The sequence below is a fragment of the Podarcis filfolensis genome (genome assembly GCF_964270895.1).
Source record: "Podarcis filfolensis genome assembly, chromosome: 16".
In the NCBI taxonomy this organism is placed as follows: Eukaryota; Metazoa; Chordata; class Lepidosauria; order Squamata; family Lacertidae; genus Podarcis; species Podarcis filfolensis.
The window spans coordinates 26,889,489-26,906,718 of NC_139620.1; the positions used below are offsets into that span (position 1 = coordinate 26,889,489).

At 48.2% G+C, this 17,230-nt stretch overlaps 1 protein-coding gene across 6 annotated transcripts in view; it reads right to left on the minus strand.

Annotated features, from left to right (window-relative positions):
• Positions 1-5,247: 5,247 nt before the first annotated feature.
• CABIN1 (calcineurin binding protein 1) overlaps positions 5,248-17,230 on the minus strand; it is a 57,351-nt gene continuing 45,368 nt past the window's right edge. For all 6 annotated transcript variants that reach the window (XM_083589653.1, XM_083589651.1, XM_083589656.1 and 3 more), the window contains exons 33-37: positions 17,068-17,142; positions 12,213-12,510; positions 7,832-8,023; positions 7,007-7,230; positions 5,248-6,246 (exon numbers count right to left, since the gene is read on the minus strand). In XM_083589653.1, coding sequence (XP_083445779.1) covers positions 6,103-6,246; positions 7,007-7,230; positions 7,832-8,023; positions 12,213-12,510; positions 17,068-17,142 — 933 coding nt within the window. In that variant the 3' untranslated portion in view covers positions 5,248-6,102. The remainder of the gene's footprint in view (positions 6,247-7,006; positions 7,231-7,831; positions 8,024-12,212; positions 12,511-17,067; positions 17,143-17,230) is intronic.

Genomic DNA, 17,230 nt, shown 5'->3' on the forward strand with positions numbered 1-17,230 from the left:
GTTTTCCCAAGAACCCCCCAATATTGCCAGCCAAAGCCCGGTGCAAAATACACAAGAGCCAGTGTGGGGTAGTGGTTAAGAGCGATAGACTCGTAATCTGGGGAACTGGGTTCGATTCCCCGCTCCTCCACATGCAGCAGCTGGGTGACCTTGGGCCAGTCACACTTCTCTGAAGTCTCTCAGCCCCACTCACCTCACAGAGTGTTTGTTGTGGGGGAGGAAGGGAAAGGAGAATGTTAGCCGCTTTGAGACTCCTTCGGGTAGTGATAAAGCGGGATATCAAATCCAAATCCAAATCCACAAGCTTAAGCCTAAATAATTATGCTCTCCATCCTTTCTCACAAAACCTTTCTCCTGTTTTCCAGAAAATGGAACAAGAAAATAGAAGACGTTCAGGGAACAACAATTACGGTCAACAAAAAGGATACACAGCGATAAGAGAGAAGAGGTTCTTCTGTCTTCTTAAATTATGCCGTTTGGTATTTATCCCCAAACATCTCTCCCTAAATGCCAGTGGGCGGTGGCGGGGTAATTTGCCATCTGCAACACTAACACATGCCAGGAAATCACTCTGTCTTTCATATAGAAGTCATATGTGTCTTAATTACCAGAAACAGCTCTCAGGGGTCTGGTCAGCTTTTCTAATAAGGCTTAAGTGTGGCCCCATTGTTCAACTGGAGTCTCATCCTTTGTCCATGATATTTTGGCAATTATTAGAGATAAGCAGCTTCCAGTAAGAAGCTTGCAAGTTGCTTGTTAAGAAAGTTAGCCGGTCTGTTTTATTTCTACATTTATATCCTGCTTTCCCCCACAATGAGATCAAGGCGACATACATGGTCTGGAATTTCCTCTCTCCTTTTTACCCTCACCTACAATCCTGCAAAGGGACGCAGGTGGCGCTGTGGGTTAAACCACAGAGCCTAGGGTTTGCCAATCAGAAGGCTGGCGGTTTGAATCCTTGCGACGGGGTGAGCTCCCGTTGCTCGGTCCCTGGTCCTGCCCACCTAGCAGTTCAAAAGCACGTCAAAGTGCAAGTAGATAAATAGGTACCGCTCCAGCGGGAAGGTAAACGGCCTTTCCGTGCACTGCTCTGGTTCGCCAGAAGCGGCTTAGTCATGCTGGCCACGTGACCTGGAAGCTGTACGCCGGCTCCCTCGGCCAATAAAGCGAGATGAGCACCGCAACCCCAGAGTCAGACACGTCTGGACCTAATGGTCAGGGGGCCCTTTACCTTTACAATCCTGCAAGGTAGGCAGGGCTGAGAGGCAGCGGCAGGCCCAGGGGAAAAGGTGGGGAGTTACTACAAGTGGGGTGCGTAAAAGGGGAGACCAAGAGAAGGACCACTACCCCTGTTCCACTTGCAGCCATTTCCTGCCGGAATTTGACTTCCCAACTTGGGCTTTTATTAAACGCTAGCACTAAATCAAGCAGCAAGTACTAGGAGGAGAACGGCTTTTAATTTGTTCAATACTTATTGACACAGCAGAGGCTGATGGCCTGGCTTCCCTTTAATGGGAGTTTTCTTAAGAGGTGCTTGTAGAGAGATCCCTCCCCTGACTGCCTAATTGAGACCTTTCAGACTCCAGCCTCTAATTGCCCATATAAATCCTTGGGAGCAAGTAGAGGCAGCCTTTATCTCGCAAGTGGAAGAATTAAAACAAGTCACCTTTAATCTCCCCACGACAGCAGGAAAACAGAAGATGCATTCTCAGTGCTGGTCATCCATCCCTATAATCTCGTAATCTGCAACTAATATGTGGAACACCCCCCACCCCTCCAAATTGCTTTGAAAATGAGGACTGCATATTGCAAAACAAAAAAGCCCTACAGCAGCCTCAGCTGCGATGACAGAATCGGATTCTTGAAGGTGCCAAAAATCATGGGTGCACGCACAATCCAGCCCATGGGGAGATTTCTGCAGGACCGATCCCTTCCAGGCAAGATAAACCTTGCTGACCCCTGAGCTAGTGATCTTAGTGATTAGGAATAACATGAAGGCTGGTGCAGGAGGTGATTCAGAACACTTGGCTTTTCAGTTTAATATAAAGGATTATCAAAAAAACCGGCAGAGAGGAATTGAGAGAGAATTAAGAGCCTCGGACGTGAGGTCACCAGGCTGACTGCAGATAGACTGATGGACATTTGTTGGAGTTCGAAACCGGGAAAGGCGGGGAGTGGGGCTTTGGGAATCCAAAGGGTGTACAATTATACTTTGTTTTTATGTATTTTGTTTTGCTACTTATATTAAAATGGGGAACTCGTGAAAGGGAATTGGGGTCAACCTTAGAAAAAGATATTAAGAATAAGTACTGATGCATAAAGACTGAGGTTTATGTTAAAATTGGTTAACTAAAATGAATTAAATATAATAAGGTAAAATTTGGGGATAAGAACTTGCTGAACTAAAAATTGAATTGGAATACAAGAAGGGGAGGTGTGGGGAAGTCAAGGAAATATGTTATTGAAAGAAAGGAATGCAATTATATGTGTGTTTTTTTATTTTTATTTTTATTGTTTTTTCTTTATTTTTTGAAAATTTCAATAAATATCTTTTAAAAAAAAAGAACACTTGGCTTTTCAGAAGCTGGAAATTGATACTTGGCTTACACATCCTGTGTTCGCTTGTAACTCAGGCTTTAATGCTACCTACAGTGAACATAGCGGGATTTTTTTCTGAGCAAACATGCACAGGATTCGACCACCAGTCTCCAATGCACCTGTTCTCTCCCCTCTGTCATCAAGCAGCCTTGGGCCAAATGGAACCTGGGATCAGTGGTGTGTTCAGCGTTCAATGAGATTTAAGATTGCAAATCACAAACTTCATTCCTATGGCCAGCACCTTGCAAGGCTTCTATTCAACTCAAGGCTAATTATTGTGAATGTTCAGTCAAACGGAGAACCAATAAAGTTCACTGCTTGCCCCCCAAGACAAAGGTCAGCAGACCCTACACATATTTGGCTGATAAAACTAAAGGACAGACATTTTTTCCCTTTGCTTCTGGATGATTTAGAGCTCTCGGATCCTGGCTTGTGGGCTCCTAACCTGTGGAGCATCTGGTTGGTCATTGAGCAAACAGGACCCTGCACTTGATGTGCTCCCTTTGGTCTGATCCAGTAACTAGGCTTTTCCTCCCAGGGTTCTTCTTGGAGGTGGGGTGCCTTTGAATACCAGCTGCCGGGGAATTTCAAGGTGTGGGGGGCACTGCCGTTGCACTCAAGTCTTGCTTGTGGACTTTCTACTGAGAACAGGGTGTTGGGCTAGAAGGAGATTGAGGGGGCTACGCCCTGATCTTTTAACAGCCCCTGCACTGCTCATCTCCTCCTACCACTTTCCCACATAAACTGTCCCATCACTGCCTTCTCCCTAACTTGAAAGAAAGTGCACTCTGCTAGGTGCTCCCGCTTCCGACTTTCCTACAGGACCAGACAAGTGGGGTAAAGCCCAAGGGAAAGCATCATCGGTTCCACAAGTGCCTCTTTAGCTCCTCTCTTAAACAGGAGATTTTAACAGTTAATTGCATCAAGTATGGATTGGTCAATTTACTACCCTCCACTCACTGTAGGGGCTCCCAGAGCACTGGAGGGGGTGGGGAGATAAGAGAAAATATTTTCTTGCAGATGACCTAGTTTTGACATTACAGGAGCCAGAATCTAGTACGAAACGAGTATTAGAACTGATTCAAGAATTTGGTCATGTGGCAGGATTTAAGCTGAACAAGTCAAAAACTAAAGTTTTTGAGAAAAACTTAACACCGATTGAGAAAGAGAGGTTTCAGAAGGAGACTGGTTTAACATTAGTTAAGAAAGTAAAATATTTGGGGGTTAATATGACTGCTAAGAACTTAAACTTAAAAGATAACTATGAGAAATGTTGGACAGAAGTGAAAAAAGACTTAGAAATATGGTCAAATTTGAAGCTTTCCTTGTTGGGTCGAATTGCAGCTATAAAGATGAATGTATTGCCAAAAATGTTATTTTTATTTCAATCATTGCAAATTTTGGACAAGATGGACTGTTTCAAGAAGTGGCAGAGAGATATTTCTAGATTTGTCTGGCAGGGCAAGAAGTCCAGAATAAAATTTAAAATATTAACTAACGCAAAGGAAAGAGGCGGATTTGCCCTGCCAGACCTTAAACTTTACTATGAATCAGCAGCATTCTGCTGGTTGAAAGACTGGCTGCTTCTTGAGAACACAGACATTTTGGACTTAGAAGGTTTTAATAATGTTTTTGGGTGGCATGCATATTTGTGGTACGACAAGGTTAAAGCACATAAAGCATTTAAAAACCATATTGTCAGGAAAGCATTGTTTAATGTCTGGATAAGATATAAAGACTTACTTGAAAATAAAACCCCAAGGTGGTTGTCACCAATGGAAGCAGAGGCTCAGAAAAAGCTCAATATGGAGGCCAAATGGCCGAAATATTGGGAAATATTGGAACAAGAAGGAGACAAATTGAAATTGCAGAGTTTTGAGAAACTAAAAGATAAAGTGCGTGACTGGCTTCATTATTATCAAATAAGAGAGGCCTAGAATTTGGACAAAAAAATTGGCTTCCAGGTGGAAAAATCAAAATTGGAAACAGAACTGTTAGATCCTAAAACTAAGATACTTTTAAAAATGTATAACTTGCTGTTAAAATGGAATACGCAGGATGAAACGGTTAAATCTGCTATGATTAAATTGGGCACAAGATGTTGGACATAACATTATGTTTGCTGACTGGGAACAGTTGTGGACCACCGGTATGAAATTTAAGGCATGTAATGCCTTGAGAGAGAATATTATAATCCAGCCATCCTGATGTGGAAAACGATGTGCCAATGGAATTGGAAATGGTGGAGGAGGAGGCAGAGGAACACCAGCCTGCTGTGTGTGCAGAGCCAGAGAATCTTCCTAGCTGGGAAGTAAACAGCCCTGACAGGAGAGGAGGAAAGGAGGCTGCTCTTGTGCCCCAAGTCTGCCACTTGGATCACACGGCTGGATGAAAAATGTTCTGGCCCCAGCAGAGACTAGGGTGACCCAGCCCACTTCAGCATGCTCAGGGAAGAAGGGGAAGAGGCCTTCTCTACTCCACAATCCCTTGCATCAGCTCTAACTCATCTCTCCCACTACTTGCCCTGAGGTGAGGGGCTGCTCTCCCCTGAAAATTCAGATTTATTTGCCTCTTCTAGAGACCTGGGAGGAGGGAGAGGAAAGTGGATGAAAGAGCGAAGGAGCATTCCAGGCACAGCAGAGAAGAGGCTTGGGAGAAACGTGTTCTCACTTTATTTAAAAAATGTATATTTATTATTACAAAGCTTTGCACTGCACCATTTATTTAACCCTTGTCTTCTCCCACCTCCCTCCACCCCCCCCAGAAATTGAAACCCCGCCTGGCAAGCTCTGTGACACATGCTGTGGGCACAACACGCCCCACTATTGAAGTGCAGGGTTTGTATTCCTTATATTACAACGTTAACATTCAGTAGAAAAAATGCTGGGCTTCCTTTATGTTCCCCATATAAATGTGAGCAATCCCGCCACATATATTTATATATATATACTTAAAAAACAAACATATACCCTTCTTTGTGTCGTTCTGTAAAAAGCAGACATTACCAAAATGGTACTGAAATCCGTTTCCTGATAAGACCAAAGGTGCCCTGCGACCTCTCGGCTTACGCCTCTTGTCCAACGGTTCCCGAAGAGGCAGAGTCGTAGTGAGGTTGCCAGCTGTCTCTCCCGCCTGGTCCTTTTAAGACAACACCGAGATAAAATAAGCCACGGTTTTGCTTAAAGTAACGAAGGAGGCAAGACCAAGTCCAGTCTCTCCTGCTTAGCCAGTCAGCCAGCCAAATGCTGCTGCTGCCGCCGCCTCCTGTAAAAGCCGTCCTTTTAAAGAGGGGGAAATGAGTGAGGAGGTGCCGAGGGATTTAAGTGCAGATTCGGCTTGGGGGTGACAGTGGTGAGCTTTCGGCTGCCCCGTAAGTTAAAGGCAACAGCAGAGGCAGCAGCACTGAAGGTGGTAATGGCTGGTGGCTGGCTGGCTGTGATGCTGGAAAGAGAAGCCAGAGGGAGGGGAGGGGAAGGGAGGACGGAGCCCCCCGCCCAGCACCCCTCAGACATCCATGTAGTCATCCTCTTCATCAGAGTCACTCTCCAGCGAAGACTCTTGGCTTGAGGTTTCTACAATCTCCAGCGCTGGCTGGCAAAGGGTCTCCTTCTTCACATTCGCCGCAGACTGGGCTGAAAGGATAGCAGACTGGCCCAGACAAAGGGAAGAGGGTTTTTTTATTTTTAAAAATTCTGAAGATCTGCTATTCCCCCAAAGCATTTCCCTCCACCCCACCTGGGCTTGCTTTAATCATCTTGAAAACCTGCAGTGCTTCCAATGCAAGCAATGGGTGGGAGGGAGACTACGGAGATTTCTTAACCAGGTTATCCTAGATTAACATGGCAACACTCCAGGCCGAAGGAGGGAGGGAGGGAAGCCTTTCTGCCCCCGCCCAGTCCTTCCACCAAGGCAGTTTGCAAAAGGGTATCGCAGGTGCCACCTTCCCCCCAAACTCTGCCTGCCTGTTTGTCCCTTCTTCCCAACGTGACCAAAGAGAGGATGGACCATGCTTTGACTGGGGAACAGAAGGAGCACACCTCCAAGGTGAAGAAGTCAGGACTCAGCAAGTCTGGATGAGGCCCTCCTTGGGGTGTTGGAATTGCTAAAGTCCTGCTTCCTCAACGGCAGCTGGCTGGCCTCTGGAAGAACAGGGGGCTGGACCAAGTAGGCCCTCTTTGACCTGAAGGCTGTTCCTATGTTTTACAAACGGAAGATGGGTTCCTTAAGCCCACCTGAGAACCCAAGTCGGGGGGAGAGAGGCAAAGAGGGCACAGAGGACTCTTGTCTGCAGCTGCCTGGACAGCCTCCTCCACTGCCACCCCAGTCTGTGCACACAAATTCTCTCTGCCAAATTCAAAGCATGACTGGGGCCCCAATGACACTCCCTGCCCCAAACCCTGGTAAGTACCTTTAGCTTCTGCTTGGTTTCTTCCGAAATGCTGCCCTTGGGGGAGAGGAGGGTGGGCGTTGGGGGGGTGACGGTGATCTCCGGTGGGAACTTGGTGACGGACGAGGGGATGAAGAGCTTGGGCATGCTGGGAAACACGCGGGTCTTGATGCGGCTGGCGTCGGCCTTGCTCCCCGCGGAGGGCTGTGGCGTTTCGGAGCAGAGGTGAGCCTTGGAGCTGGAGGCTGAGAGGAGGAAATGTCAGCTCGGAAGAGGGTCTTTGAGCGAACAAGCATGTCATAATAAAAGAACGTCTGCACCAGAGCAGAACCAGCAGCAGGCTGGGCTTGAGCCTTGGGCTCTTTCCTCTGTAAGTGACTAGGAAGGAAATGAGCTTCCTGCTTCCCCCCAGGAGAGTGTTACTCACCGTACCCTGAATGGGCTCCTGCTTGAAGAAGAACCACCACTGACTGCTGCCTGGGGCAATACCTTCAGATTTAGCCACCACCCTCCCACCCTTCTCTGTGGCAATGGAGGGCACCCCAGGGAGGAACTCACTGAAAACTACAGATTGCCAAAAGATCGCCCTAGACTTGAGCAACATGGGAAGCTGCCTCTGGTCCACCTGGCTCAGTATTGCCTTGCCTGGAGATGCCACCAAGGGCTTCCGCATGCTCCTCTGCCACTGAGCTCCTAGGAATTTGCCCTCCTACCTGCCAAAATGCTATCTGTTCTCAGAGAGGCTTTCCTGCCTGCTTGCCCATGCATACTTTCATACTGTGCTTCTCTGCTCTATCCAAGCCACCTTCTTCAAGATCCCCAAAGGCTTCATTGGGCATCCCTTACCTCGGCCGCAGACCTGCCCTCCTCCAACGCTGGTGCTGGTCACAGGCTCCAGCTCCACTTGCCAGGGCATCAGATTGGACGAGGGGGCCACCGTCGCCATCTTCATCTGCTGGCAGAGGTGGGATTCTTGCTGCTGCAAGCCTGTTCCTTCCAGAGGCCGGTCTAGCTTGCCTTCTTCTTCCTCCTCCTCCTCTGCATAAACAAGATGAGCAAAGATGACTCAAGAGATATCCCTCTCTCTGCTACCAACCATAGAAATGGGAACTATGCTCATGTCATGTGGACTTCACGGGGCTTCACTGTGAAGACTTCATGCAGAATACTTAAAAGTGGGCATGTGCTTGACTCCAGGTGTGGTGTACAGCAACATATGATTACCAGTGCAACCCAACACCGGTCTACTCAAAAGAAAGTCCCACTGAGTTCAGTGAGGGTTATATGATTACCAGTTTAATGCAGCAAAGCCACAAGGACCTGGCTTTTCAGGCAGCTGCAAGAGAAACTCTCCTGGCAAAGGGCAGCCCAACAGAGAGAAGGTTGCTGGTTGCTCAGAGTACGGAACCAGACATATTTATGACCACTGTCACCTCCATGTTGCACTCAGCACAGTGAGAATACAAAAGGGCATAGCAAGAGCATGGCTGCAGCAGCTGGTTCAAGCAAAGGAGGCCCAGCATCTAATTAGATGCTCCAATGGGGGGAAGAAACCCACAAGCAAGTCCCAGCAACTCGCACAGCAAAGACCCAGGAAGTTTCCACATGGAGGGCAGCTTTTGCCAAGGCCCAACACGTCAATCATGTAAGACTTGGGGAGGGTGTTGAATAAGTGACAGAGGCGACGAGTGAAGCTTTCTGCACCAGAAACCTTCTAGGTTAGCCAGGCCCCCAGCAAAGGTCTGTCCACCCACAGCTTCCCAGATTGTAGGGTATGCAGACAAGACATCAACAGGAGGTCCCCTTTGGCCAGGCAGATGTGAGGTTGCTAGTGGCTTCCCTTCTCCCTTCTGAAAGATGCAGCGGCAGCTCTGTTGCCTAATGGAAGCTGGAGCCAGTGTGGTGTAGTGGTTAAGAGGGGTAGACACGTAATCTGGTGAACCGGGTTTGCATCTCCGCTCCTCCACATGCAGCTGCTGGGTGACCTTGGGCTAGTCACACTTCTCTGAAGTCTCTCAGCCCCACTCACCTCACAGAGTGTTTGTTGTGGGGGAGGAAGGGAAAGGAGAATGTTAGCCGCTTTGAGACTCCTTCGGGTAGTGATAGAGCGGGATATCAAATCCAAACTCTTCTTCTGGCTGTGGGGGGCTTATCTTGCGAAATATTTACTGAGCCGGACTGGAATGCCTGCCACTCAGCCAGATCTGTCCGGCTTCGATTGAGTCACAGGCCCAGCCTGAATGCAGCTGCCTTCACAGTGAGACACAGGCTCTCCTTTCTGATCAATGGGGAAGAAAAGGGAAGCACATCAAGTGGGCTGGCTGGCGGCCTCCTCTGTTGCATCAAGTGACAAGGTCCTATGTCAATTGCCACTTCCTCTTTGGCAGACACTTGCTAATGGCTGTGGAGAGAGGTTTGGGGGCTCCCCTGTGGCTGAAGAGGATAAAGATGATATAATACACACCCTGCCTCTGCTTTTAAGCCATGTGTTCATCTTCTTAACGTTCCACAGACCCGCCAATGAGAGGACACAACAGCTGCTTCTGACTTGGCTTTGCTTTGCTTCTGCTAGTCCTAAGTATCTATCACATATCTGCATCTGAAAGCAGAGGCAGTTGGGAGCCCAGCTCTTTAGGACTGAGGCAAGACTTGAGGTCCTCCTCCCCTTTAAGGGCAGCTGGTCAGAATCAGGCCCAGCCTTCCAACTGCCTCAGGAAGAGGAGCCACAACCCAGATTAGCTCTCCTTCCACCAAGTGGGTCCTTGGCAGTCCAACTCAGGGAGGCTAGGCTGGCCCTCCCAGAGCAAACTGTGCCCTTAATTTCAGTGGGGCGTTTATGGGGTGTGTGTAGACTGCAGTCCCAAGTCCACTCACCTCCAGCCACCATGACCCCAACTGAAATTAGCTCATTTAGAGAGGAATCAGAGACACATGGCAGCCGCCTTCATTTCAGTGAAGATGTGCTGTCTGGCCCTTTGTTCACACTGTAAGGGAGATGTTGGTGCTGGGCATCCCCAACTGCCCAGAGAACAGAACTGGTCTTCCTCACAGGGAGAACCATGTGCCAGATGAGAACTCCTTGAGATTTAGCTGGCAGTGTCTGCACAGCTGAAAGGGGAAGGGTGCTTCCTTTCATGAGGTTCTTCATAAGCAAAAGGTGTCATTTCATAGAGCCGATGTCGTTCTCAGAAACAGACACAAACCTTCCCATTAAGCTCTTAGACACGGCACTCAAGGGTGAGAATTAAATGTCACGTGGGGACTGCTCCCAAGAAGAGCTGCAGCAACATCCTCTCAACCTTGTATTTAGTTGGAACTGAAACATCTGGCCCTATATGCTGCTGAACTACAACTCCCATCAGCCCCAGCAAGCATGGCCAGGGATGATGGGAGCTGTAGGTCAGCGACATCTGGAGGCACAAAGGATCTCTGCACCTCCTCTAGAGTAAGAGCACTGCTCTGTGAAGTATCCAATTCAGGTAAAAATGTACAGGCCAGAATGCGGACTCAACTCAAGGGCTGCCTTGCTGAAACACTTTTTTTTGGGGGGGGGAGGGGTCCCACTCCCACAGTTGGAGCCTGGGCTATGAGATGCTGGGCTCTGCTACGACTATCTGAACACAAAAGACACACTTCCTTCTCCTTGGGAGGTGGAGTCGAGGTCCCAGGAGTCTGAATCGGCAGAGGGAATGGGGGGGGGGGCGCTCTAGAGGAGATCAGAAGCTCGTTTTCTGGTGTTGTACATTTTAATGCCAATTTTGCGAAACCCCTGGGGAAAAATAATTCAAGTGCAGGGATATCCATAACCTCCACAGCAAAACAGACAACAGGGCAGAGATGTAAGTCATCTTCAAATGCCTAGCACTTCAACTCAAGTACTGCTCTCGAAAAGAAAACCAGAGTTGTAACTACTGAGTGCATACACACACACAGAGCTGGCTTTTGAGATTTGAGGGATGGACCCCCGAAGCCCTCTGAGACTCAGCCTGAAGCAGCCCCCGTCGGCACAGCTGCGTGAGAGGGGCAAGGCAGGCCAGGCCTTCCTCCTTCTCCCAGCTTTTACCAAAGAAGAAACAGGCTGAAGAGAGAAACCTCGGAGGTGCCAACAGCCCCCTCCACCTCTCCTTCCCAACCTGTTGCCAGGGAAACCCATCAGCACCCGCGGATGCTGAGAGCTGGTGCTTTGGGGTTCACGACTTCATTAGTTGGCGGTTCCTATTCTCACCAGCTCATCTTGCGCTTCACACATAACGCCCACAAACAGGGGACATCATTTCAGCAAGCCCCTTCTCTCAAAAACAAAACCGCTGCAGGGTGGCGGCGGCAGCAGTAGCTCTTTGCTACCTTCAGGAAGCAAAGACTATAGCAATTGCAAAGCTCTCCCCACCCCCAAAAGGCTTCATGCTTTCAGCTCTCTGCCTGAAGGACACAAGGATCCAAACGCTCCCATCTCAGCCACTCATGGTTCACCACAGCTATGTGGCTACTACCAACTAGTCTGTCCCTTCTGGGGTTTTTGTTTTAGTGACTAAATTTTCAACTGTGTAAGGAGCAACCACACCCAGAACGTGGCTCAGGCATGCAGGGATGTGGTTGCCTGCAGTGCACCACATCAAGCGGGGGTCTGACCTGCCCCCCCCCGCCCCACCAAGATAATGAGAAATCCTCAACTCCCCAAACCCTGCAAGGGAGGATCTGCAGCTGATGTATGCAGAAGAGAATTGGGCTGGGATGCTGCACTGCCTCATCGTCCCTCCTGAAGCTGGACCCAAAACATTCTAAATGGGTCCAGGTGCCATCTCTGCATCCTTTGAACAATAGTGCACAGACACTGGGTGGAATTCAGGTTTTAAATTTCTTCTTGCTTTTAAGTTTTTACAATTTGACTGCCAGCTTTGTGTTTTTATATTGTTGCAAACCGCTGCGATCCATCTTTACAGTAAGTATTTTTATAAATATAAAGCAAGCAAATTCTGGTGGGATTCTGTGCCAAGCCGCTTGTGACCTCACCTTCATTCTTTCGCCCGCAGCATTTCAACCCTTCCGTGCAAACAGCCACACGGGAGCAAGGAAGGTGAGCTGTAGTTTGAGGAGCCGAGTCAAAAATAGCCTCCCCGCCCCTCGCCCAAGCCAGAAACCACAAACATGTTTTACGGACAGAATGACGCTGGGATGCACAGATGCTTTGGGTAAATCTATAAAGCTTCTCTGCAAAGATGTAGCTCACCACAGGCCAGGCTGGAGACAACAGGGGCCTCTTCGACACACTCTGCCCCGGTTTGCTCCTGGGGCGGCAGCAGTAGCAGCACGCTGGCAGAGGAGGAGGAGGAGGAAGATGAGGAGGAGGATGGGGGAGAAGCTGTCTTGGGCTTGGCCTGCAGGTCAGCTGCTGCTCTCAGGAGGGCCTCTGAAGCCAGGGAGTAGGCAGTCCCAGCGGGAGGCGTCAGAGAGGCAGGGGCAGCTGGGAAGCAGATCTCTTTGCTTTCCTTTGGGTGCTTTGGAGTGGTTGGTGCTTCTCCTGTAGCCTGGAGGAGGAGACAAGCAAAGGCTGTAAGGAAGGAGAGGGGGAAAGGCTGCTGCTGCGGCAGCCAGCTCATAGCAAGAGGAAAGACCTTCTCTACCTGGGAGCTCCAAATGCCAAGAGGCTCTGGGGAAAGACGCATCAGTAGGGTCAAAGAATTAAAAATGAACTGTATCCTGATTTTATAGTTTTACTGATTTTTAGCTGTATTGTACTGAGTTAGCTGTACACCACAGAGAGTCAACTCTAATTAAGTAGCATATAGTTGTTTTTTTCAATAAAGCACAAATTTCAAAGGGCTATATTGCCTAGAAGCCGAACATCAGCATCACTTCTACAGCACTAAGCTGTAGAACCAAGAAAAAGCAAGAAAAAAAGTCACACACAAACTTTTCTCACACATTCTCTTCCCAACCTGCCCACAAGTCCTAAGGTCAAAAACTGGTCAATACTGCTAAACCTGGATTAGTCAAAAGTTCCCAAGATCAAGACAAAATGGATTATATTTTTCTTCAAAAGAGATACTTTAGGGGGGGAAATGGCATTTGATACACCTCAGAAACAGAGGAAGAAGAGAAGGGCAGCTGGCTGAGGCAGAAGACATGGACTGCTGGTCCACATCTGGGTCAGTGAACTGGTGGTGGGAGGTTCCAAGTGCCCCCTTGCTGAAATGGGTCCGGAGGGCCAACTCTCCGTGGAGGTGTGGCACGGCTTCTCCTTCCAGCTGATGCCCAGAGACTCCTCCCTGGCCCAAGCTGCTTTCCTCCCCATCCCACCTCGTGCAGATAAAAACGCCCTTCTTCTAGACAGTAACAGAAATGAAGCAAAACGCAAGAGGAGGAGGAATGTCGGCTACCTACAGCTCCTCCAACCATGCTAAGAACATACAGCCTCAGCTCCGAGGGAGTCTCTCAGAAAGGCGAATCCCAGCGAGGAAAGACAAGGCCTGCAATTAGCAGAGGAGCCTTCCTCCCTCCCACCCGCTGCTAACGGGCATCTCCTAAGGCACAAGCACATTGCAGGGGGTGAGGGTCAGAGACTGCAAAGCTGGAGCAGAGGCAGGCAAGGCTGCATGAGGAAAACGCCCTTTGCAGAGGCGGCATTATGGGACACAGGCAGTCAAAACCTCAGTTCCTCCCCCCTGCATCTGCACAAACCCGACCACCTTTGCTTATTTATTTAAATTACCTTTTGAACACCTCACACGCCAACTTACAAGGACAAGGCCAGAGGTTGGGAGGAATATGGAGGAGGCATCCCTCTGTGGCCCCAACTCACAAAGGCCATCGTGGAGGAAGCCCCATCTGTATTGCCCCTACCCTAATGGCTGGTGGTGGTGGTCCAGAGAGGGGAGCCTCAGGCACCGATCCCGATGCTCACACGGGGGTAGAGGGACCTCTAGAGAAGGCTGAGTTCAGTGGGACTCGCTCCCAAGCAAGGGGGAAGAGGGGATTTCAGTCCAAGCGCACTTTCCCTCTTCCCCCTTGGTGACATCATTACTACAGGCGGTTCACAGAATAAAACGCAAGATAAAAACACAAGGAAAATAATCAAAACGAAACAACAAACCCCTCTTCCCACAGACCCATTTAAAAGGCTGTAGAATATCAGGACTATTTACAGAAATACTATAAAATTAATGAACTTTGAAAAGATGCAGGATTGAACTTATGTGGTCTCTAGCTGTTATGATAAAGATAACTGGGATTAAAATTGTTTAAGTCATAAAATTAAAAAAAAAGTTGATTGGAAAATATTAATATTAGTTAAAAGGAATGTTAAGAGATTAGGATTTGCTGGATTAACAACTTGAACTAGAAAACAAGAAGGGGAGGTATGAGGAAGTCAAAGAAACATGTTACTGAAAAATTGTTATTGAAACTGATTTGTTTTTAATATTTTTCTTTTTCTTTTTCTTTTTGTGTTTGTATAAAATTGGAAAACTTAATAAATATTTATATTTAAAAAAATAAAAGGCTGTAGAATATTAATCAGCCGAAGGCCTGGTTGAAGAGGAACGTTTTCAACTGGCACCTAAAATATATATACAGGGGTACCTCAGGTTACAGAAGCTTCAGGTTACAGACTCCGCTAACCCAGAAATAGTACCTCAGGTTAAGAACTTTGCTTCACGATGAGAACAGAAATCACGCGGCGGCAGCGGGAGGCCCCATTAGCTAAAGTGGTACCTCAGCTTAAGAACAGTTTCAGGTTCAGAACGGACCTCCAGAACGAATTAAGTTCTTAACCCGAGGTACCACTGTAATGAAGGTGCCAGCTGAACCTCCCTGGGGAGGGCATTCCACAAATGGGAGCCAATACAGAAAAGGCCTATTTTTTTGTTTACACCCTCCGGACCTTAAATGAAGGAGGCACAAGAAGAAGGGTGTTAAAGAGGTTTCACCTCAGGAAGGGAGGAAGCAGACCCTGACCCATCTAACTTGGTGTCATCTCTACACTGACTGGCAGCAATGGCTCACCAAAGGTTTCAGGCAGGCCTCTTTGCCAGGCCTACCCAGAGATGATGCTGGCGGTCTGAGTGGAGACCTTCTGCATGCAAAGCAAGTGTTCTGGCCCTGAGCTAGGACTGGTTGCCACCAGCTGCCTTCAGGCCTGTCAGAACCCACAAAGCCCAGCAGCACCAACAAGACTGAAATGAACTACTGGGACATCTTTAGGTGGGGAGCCTAACTAATTGCATTCACATGAGAGTAGTGATGTATGGAAGTGAGAGCTGGACCATAAAGAAGGCTGATCGTCGAAGAATTGATGCTTTTGAATTATGGTGCTGGAGGAGACTCTTGAGAGTCCCATGGACTGCAAGAAGATCAAACCTCTCCATTCTGAAGGAAATCAGGCCTGAGTGCTCACTGGAAGGACAGATCCTGAAGCTGAGGCTCCAATACTTTGGCCACCTCTTGAGAAGAGAAGACTCCCTGGAAAAGACCCTGATATTGGGAAAGATGGAGGGCACAAGGAGAAGGGGATGACAGAGGACGAGATGGTTGGACAGTGTTCTCGAAGCTACCAGCATGAGTTTGACCAAACTGCGAGAGGCAGTGGAAGACAGAAGTGCCTGGCGTGCTCTGGTCCATGGGGTCAAGAAGAGTCGGCAAGACTAAATGACTAAACAACAACAACAAGCAGCATCCCCAGTTGGTGGGGCTGCAGGGAGGAGTGTTTTCCTCCTGAGAGAATCACCAGCTTGCTTGTCCAGGAACATGAATGGCTTGTGAAAGGACAAGGGGGTTAATCAAGCCAATTCGTTTTAGCGGGCTGCTTCACACACTGACTGCTAACTTCCTCGATGCACGCTAGCAATTAACAACTGCAATGGTGTTATTTTTCAAACACGGCAGCCCCAAGAGGCACGGAGAACAAGGGGGCTAATTAGTGGGTTATGCTGGAACATTTGTACTTCAGGGCCTTTTGATTTTCTAATCAAGGAGATGGTATTCCACACAGATGGAACAATTAAAGAAAAACAAAAGGCACCACGGAAGAAAGCTGTTTGTAAGGTCCCGAGAATTTATGCTGAACACCGTCCCCCTCTCCCAGCTTTAGAAAGAAGGGAAGGCAAAATTCCACCCAAGTCAAGAACCTGTCTTAAGCCTCCTTCTAAGAAGCAAGTCAGAGCTGAGAAAAGCAAAACAAAAGTGAAGAAAAACATCTCAAAAAGCCTCACTAAACTTTACTGTTTACTAAGCAGATAGCGAAACTAAAAACAAAACTACAATATTCAATATGCAATAATTTTATCACATTTCATGGAATGAGTATGCTTATTTCAGGACAAGAGAATGAGAAATCTAGCCATGTGCCAAATGAGAAGAATTCCAGTGGCCAGATGAATTCAGCCTGGTGGACTTTGGGTTACTAAGGGTTACAAAGTTAGAAGGGGTCACCTTAGAGGCCACCCCCTGATCCAGGCAGGGGCTGTCCCACTGCAACATCCCAGATGGGTGACCAAACAAGCTTTGACTGAAATATTGTAGATCTCGTCAGGCTATTAACATGAACAAAATAATGCATTTCAAATACCTGTACAGTCATACCTCGGGTTGAATGTGCTTCGGGTTGACAGCATTTGAGTTGCGCTCCACGGCAACCCGGAAGTAACGGAGCGCGTTACTTCCGGGTTTTGCCGCTCGCGCATGCGCAGACGCTCAAAATGACGTCACACACATGCACGGAAGCGGCAAAACACGACCCACGCACGTGCAGACGCGCCATCGCTTGTTACGTTCGCTTCAGGATGCAAATGGGGCTCCGGAATGGATCTCGTTCGCATCCCGAGGTACCACTGTATACAAATCTTACTTGCAATACACATCACCATCATGGAAAATCCTCCACATCAATTCCAGGCATATTTTATAATTACAATTTGAACTATGGAGAGGAGGAATACAAAATAAAAATTAAAAAATGCTATATGCATGACGAAAAGGAGAGCAAATGGCCCCAAAGCTGGAGGGGGATCTTCTGCTTCCTTCTCTTGCAAACCTGAGGATGCCACACACCTGGTGGTGCTCAAGAGCCTAGCAAGCTTGGAACTTACTTGCTTCTGTGCAGAGGCCCCCACGTGCACCTGGCAGAACTTGACAGCTTGTTCCAAGGCTGCTTCTTCATCCACCTGCAGAAAGAAAGCCACACCATGAGCAGAAGCAAGTCCACAAATGCCCACAGGAAAGGCAGCCTCCGGAGCCAAAAGGCAGCAAACC